At 37.5% G+C, this 5797-nt stretch overlaps 2 protein-coding genes across 4 annotated transcripts in view; both read right to left on the reverse strand.

The window, feature by feature from the left end:
* fhad1 (forkhead-associated (FHA) phosphopeptide binding domain 1) overlaps positions 1-2926 on the reverse strand; it is a 14417-nt gene extending 11491 nt beyond the window's left edge. For 2 of the 3 annotated variants that reach the window (XM_016542255.1, XM_016542253.1), the window contains exons 1-7: positions 2800-2926; positions 2521-2625; positions 2115-2321; positions 1709-1868; positions 1025-1119; positions 670-900; positions 70-193 (exon numbers count right to left, since the gene is read on the reverse strand). In XM_016542255.1, the coding sequence (XP_016397741.1) occupies positions 70-193; positions 670-900; positions 1025-1119; positions 1709-1868; positions 2115-2321; positions 2521-2616 (913 nt within the window). In that variant the 5' untranslated portion in view covers positions 2617-2625; positions 2800-2926. The remainder of the gene's footprint in view (positions 1-69; positions 194-669; positions 901-1024; positions 1120-1708; positions 1869-2114; positions 2322-2520; positions 2626-2799) is intronic. The other variant, XM_016542254.1, reaches the window with a different exon arrangement.
* A 722-nt stretch (positions 2927-3648) lies between these two features.
* LOC107731230 (chymotrypsin-like elastase family member 2A) lies at positions 3649-5533 on the reverse strand. The gene is made up of 8 exons (XM_016542256.1): positions 5449-5533; positions 5162-5250; positions 4761-4858; positions 4539-4661; positions 4320-4456; positions 4086-4231; positions 3825-3977; positions 3649-3718 (listed from the first exon to the last, which is right to left on the reverse strand). The coding sequence occupies exons 1-8, from the start codon at positions 5483-5485 to the stop codon at positions 3701-3703; spliced, it is 801 nt and encodes a 266-aa protein (XP_016397742.1). The 5' UTR covers positions 5486-5533; the 3' UTR covers positions 3649-3700.
* Positions 5534-5797: the final 264 nt, after the last annotated feature.

Here is a 5797-nt window from a genome sequence, read left to right on the forward strand (position 1 = left end):
TCTCTCTCTCTCTCTATATATATATATATCTATATATATATATCCCCCCCTATATTATCATCCTCATACCTGCAGATGAATTCTTTTCATTCCTCAATTTATCCATCTGTTCTAAAAGATTACTGATCTTCTGATCTCTCTCTGTCACAGCCTGTCCGAGCATCTCTCCAGAACATCTCTGAAGTCCCAGCATCTACATCCATTAAAGAGACAAAGCAGTTATGGTAATAATTAATTAGCATGTGAAAGATTTGCGATGGATTTTCAAGAGAGAAGAAACATCTCCATCAAAATAAATAATGAAACTAATCCCTGTGCTACTTTTCCATCAACTTTTTTAAAAATATGTATCTATACCTTGCATTTTTTCCCCATTCCACATTCTTTATACTGTGCTGCAATATGATCTATGTTGTAAAAAAAAAAAAAAAAACTCAAACGGCAAGAAAAAGTGCACTTTATTTGGGTTGTATCACAAAATCAGACCTGCAGCTTTTGTATTTGTGTATGACAATTAATCTAGCACTTCTCTAGGCCCCTTCATAAACCCCTTCAAGATAGGGATGACCCCGGTATAGGACTTGAAGCTACAGTCTTCAGCTCCATCACAGTCACAAAACTGTAAATAATGTCAAATGTAAAGTAACAAAGGAGACTGTAATACCACACCTGCTCCTTTAGCTGTTGTATCTGATCTTTCTTCTCTTTGATGTCACTCTCCAGGCAGCGAAGTCTGTGTGTGACATCCGGATCACCCTGCTTCTTCTGAGACAGCTGGAGCCTGAGAGCTGACACTTCCTCCTTCAGGGCCATGATCGCATCATCCTTCCTTTGGGACTCATCCTCAAAGCACAGAGACACACGAACGTGTCCATCTCCTAGCCGATGCAACCTCTCCTCCTGAGAAAGAACACAGGTATCAGTGTATTGTTTAAGCCTTTTAGCTTTGCAAGATGGCATAACAATAGCATGAACGGTCCAGCAAAGGGAGACTAGGGTGTTTTTAACAGGATGTTGAACTCACCTCCTCCATTGGCAAGACGTGAATGCTTTGAGAATTGTTAGGTTGAGACTTGTTTCTAAGATAACATGCTCTCCCTGTGTTACCACTCCAGCTTCCTGCAAAAAATACAAATTCACAAAAATAATTTAAAATAAATTATATTATATTATTATATATTATTCACTTTCCCATCAGTTTGGTACAGTGTTGTTTTAGAAATAGCAATATATTGTACTATTATAGCTTTTATTAATATTTTGAATGAGCTTTTATTTTTATTTCAATTTTTTAATTTTCATTTAATGTATTTTTTTATATTAAAATTTAAGTTTATATTGTTTTTGTTTCAGTTTTAGTTTGTATTTATTGCCAGTTAATCATAGTGTTTCATCCTAACATTTTTTCAGTTACAAGACAACATTTCTCATTTTTGTTTATATGTTTTTTGTATGTTTTTATCTAATATTTATATTTTGTTTTATTCCAGTTTTATTTCCATTAACAAAATTATTTTAAAAGTTTTTGTTAAAGATAATAACCCTGGTTTTGGAAGTCTAATAAATCTAATAAACTTTTCAAATCCTGCATTTTTTTTTCATGGTTTATTTTGACCATTTTCTTTCTACTTGGGATAATAAAAAAGATAATAATGAGGTAATATTCAATATTGACTGACAAAAAAATTGTGTGCTGAAAAGTCTTTACCAGGTCTGCTAGACTGGGTTTTGCGATCAGGTGCATTTGGCCCCCGTTTAGACCCGGCGCTCATGGGGCGAGGTCTGGTGGGAGGGTGGGGTGAAACAGAAGGGGTCCGAGATCGTACCCAGGCCTGCGGAATGGGAGACTGGGCAGCCAGAAGAGGAAACTGTTTGGGAGTGAGACAAAACTTTTTGTATATTTTATATAAAGATTAAATTGATATTATATGTATTATAGAAGATGAAATTGTATAATTTCATATAAACTTGAATCTGTATATTGCAGGTCTCATTTATGATAATTAATTACCATATTTTCTTTGAACTTGAACTTAAGTCAATAAAAAATGCTACTGAAAAAAACACAAACGAATGGACACAATATCATTTATCTGGTCAAACATCAATTTTACTGATTTCTCGCTGTCAATGCAGAGCTCATAGGTTGATCCTCCATAGCCAAAGTGAAGCTGGTCTCCTGGAGAGAGACGCACAGTGGCATTGTGTATCCGGCAGTCATTGACGTAGGTCCCGTGGGCAGAGTTTAAGTCATGGATAACATAGCAGCTGTCTGCTTCACACCAGTCAATAGTGGCATGACATTCATCCACCCCACTATTCTGAGCAGATGAGATGAGAAACACAATGAATGTGTGAAACACTTGTGTGAATGTCCTCTCTAGTGACATGTCTAGTAGGAGTCCGTATGTCATAGGCTACTCAGTATAAGATCATCATCTCATCATGATGAATAACTAAAGCTTGAATCAATAACTGACATAATGACTGGACACACTGGGAAGAAATAAGGCTTAATACCTGTAGACAGAGGTCAGAGTCTTTGTGCCTTCCTATAGTGGTGCTTTTAGGCTGGAGTTTAAATACCCAGTTTAAAGTTTTGAGGTAACCCCTCATTTCAACCTGCTGACGAAATACAAATTGTAATCTGGTAAATAATATAGCGCTGAATGTACGTACACTCACTGACGCTTTCTATAAAATTGGCAGTCATGTCTCCTTTGAAACCTCGGTTGATTGCAAGAAATATAATAGGTACCAGCATTTTTATAGATTGCGATGATTTTCTTGACAACTCACCAGTATAAGTTTTCATCTGTCTGAACTGTGTACAACCCGGTTGCTCATAGGCATGATACTTGCTGTCTAAATAGGTTGTGTACAAGTGTCATGGTAACGTCAAGGAACTTGGAACACCGCCTTCAACCCAGCGTGCAGTCCGTTCTGTCCGGGGTGAATGAATAGACGTCAATCTTCCACCGTGGAAACGTGGGCTCGCGGCTCGTTGTCAAAATAAATGAAAGAATTCAAGTCCTCTATTTAAAATAAGAAGTTTCAGCACTTATTATTTGATCTCGTTTTATTAAAAAATATTTTTTGAGAGGAATTAGTAATTTTATGTCGCCCGAAAGTCAGTATATTTTGGTGGTGCTTGGTAACACCCTTACGAAAATTAACCATGTTACCACAAATAAAACCAAAAAACATGCTTAAACTGTGGTAACCACAACATTATGGTTTTGATACACTAACCATAGTTTTATTTTTGTAAGGGCAGTTTTAAACAATATGTTTGACGTGTAAATAGGCTACTTCAAACTTACATTAATAAAACCGTTTTTAACGTTCAGACTAGGCTCTACCAAGCCAACATTAAAGTTTGTCTACAAACTTTACTATCTGGACTACACTAGGCTACAACCCCAGCACATTTAGCTCCTAGCATAAAAGAACTATCTAAAATAGATATAATTTGGAAAATATCTCGAGTAAGCAAGCAAATGGTAATACAAACACAGCGACAAAAAGTGGAAAAATAATGGTTTTTAATGTTTTTTTTTTATTATTTTTTTCTTAATTTAGGCCAAGAGCAGACAATAGTTGTTGAATAAATTAGTTTATTGATTCCAATTTATTTTGTTGTTGTTGTTGTTGTTGTTGTTGATTATGATGATTTTGAAGTAACCACACTTTTCGCTCTTTAATAAGAGGTCATCACCTGAAAAAGAAGAGGCTTGTTTAAATACCTGAATATCTGAAACAGGATATGTGAAAAGATGGTATGTGTTCAGAAAAATACCAACAGGTTTATTAAGTATACTCACATTGTTGATCCAGGAAATGTAGCCAGACACACGGGTGAAGACGGAGGGCTTCTTGGGGTAGTTGCAGCCCAAGCTGGAGCCAAAACTCACAATACCGTGAACATCCCAGGTGCCGTCACTTCTCTGGCAGTTCAGAGGGCCACCAGAATCACCCTGTACAAGTGAGGTAACATCATTAGTGTACATTTTCACTCATACTGGTTATTAATAATGGAATATCAAAATACAAACACATAAATAAAAAGTGTGCATCAAACCCACATTGCAGCTGGACACCACTCCGTCTCCACCAGCGCACACCATGAGGTTGGTCACAAGGTTGCCCCACCAGACAGACCTAGTGCAGGTAGCGTAGTCCACAACAGGGAGCAAAGCCTGCTGCAGGATATCAGCAATGGGGCCATTGGCTGAGGAGAGAAAAAGACAAAAGGGACCACTTTAAGAAAAAACATTTGTTGCTTGAAAATAAGTAAATAGCAGTGGAAAGGCACCTACTCCAGAGGCGTCCCCAGCCAGTGACGTAACAGGAGAAGTTGTGAGGCAGAATGCTTTCGGAATTAGGCAGGCAAGCAGGTGAAATCTTGTCAGTGAAAGTCACTGGACTTGACAACTTGATCAGCGCAATGTCATTGCTGGAAAACACACAAATATATCAAAAACACACTCTCAGATTAGTCTTTTTGTCCCCTACATTAAAATTAGATAAGGACCAACCGGATATTGTAGGAATCCCAGTTCTCATGCACTATAATCCTGGAAGGAGAGATGGCGAGAGAGCCGGACTCGCTGCCGAGTGCCAGATTGTGCTTGCCCAGGTAGACTCTGTAAGTGCGGCTGCTGCTTGACAGAAGTTTAAGACATAGTTTGAGTCCATCTCATAATGTAGATCAACTTATGGAAACATTCATTGCATTCTTTTGATTATTTTGACCGTACCCAATGCAGTGAGCAGCAGTCAAAACCCACTGCTTATCGATCAGGGTGCCACCACAAGTGTGGTAAAAGCTGGAGCCGCTCTGGTACTGGAGAGACACCTGAAATTGATAAGGTAGAGAGTGTTGAAGTGAAGCTCCTTTCAGTGCATTTAGTAATACAGTCGAAATGATTTCAGAATTATCATTACATATTTCTGTGTTTGCAAGAAAAATGGTGCAGAAAGAGTTTTCACTCAGAAATTGCTAGTAATTTTCACAATTAGTTATGAAAAATAGCAAGTAACACATTTAAGTAAACAATTTATAAGTAGAATGACCAAAATAATTTCTTGTAAAATATACTACAATAAACTTTAAAAATAATAATTGTTATTATTTTTTCCAGTGCAATATTCACAATACCTGCCATGGCCAGCTGTTTGGGCTAACATCAGTTCCACCCACCACCCTTGAGGCGACAGGTTTATAGGTGGGCTGCCCACAACCGTAGGCTGTTTCAAGACACAACACACAGGCACACACAATGATAAATTAAATGTCTGCTCGGGTTCATTAGCTGCAATGCATATCTATGTGAGAAATGAGAAAGATATTCCTGCTCATTCCACTTCCACAGCTTAGGAGCCAAAAGTATAAAAGATTGGTTGAACTTTTTTTTAGAGTTTTAAGTAGACAAATGTTCATCTTACCGCCAGCAATGAACAGAGCCAAGATCACAAATTTCATGATTCCTGATTGCAGTGGTTACAGGCAAACACCCATCATTTATATAACTAACCTGGACCTGGACAGCAACACAGACCAGTTACATTTCCTGTAGCAAAGCACCGATAGCATTCCCAGTATCATTTAGCCTTGTAGATAAACATCCAAAAATATCAGTTATCTTACAGGTTTTATATATGCAGCCTGTGAAATGCACAGATGACATGCTGATATGAAGAGTAATCTCTTGCCAAAGCCAGATGGCTTTTTGTGCTTCTGCAGATTTGATGTTGATATTTTTTTAGTGTTGTGAAGTTTCAGGATTAAAATTAA

This window comes from Sinocyclocheilus rhinocerous, unplaced genomic scaffold, assembly GCF_001515625.1.
Source record: "Sinocyclocheilus rhinocerous isolate Xijiao unplaced genomic scaffold, SAMN03320098_v1.1 scaffold1600, whole genome shotgun sequence".
In the NCBI taxonomy this organism is placed as follows: domain Eukaryota; kingdom Metazoa; phylum Chordata; class Actinopteri; order Cypriniformes; family Cyprinidae; genus Sinocyclocheilus; species Sinocyclocheilus rhinocerous.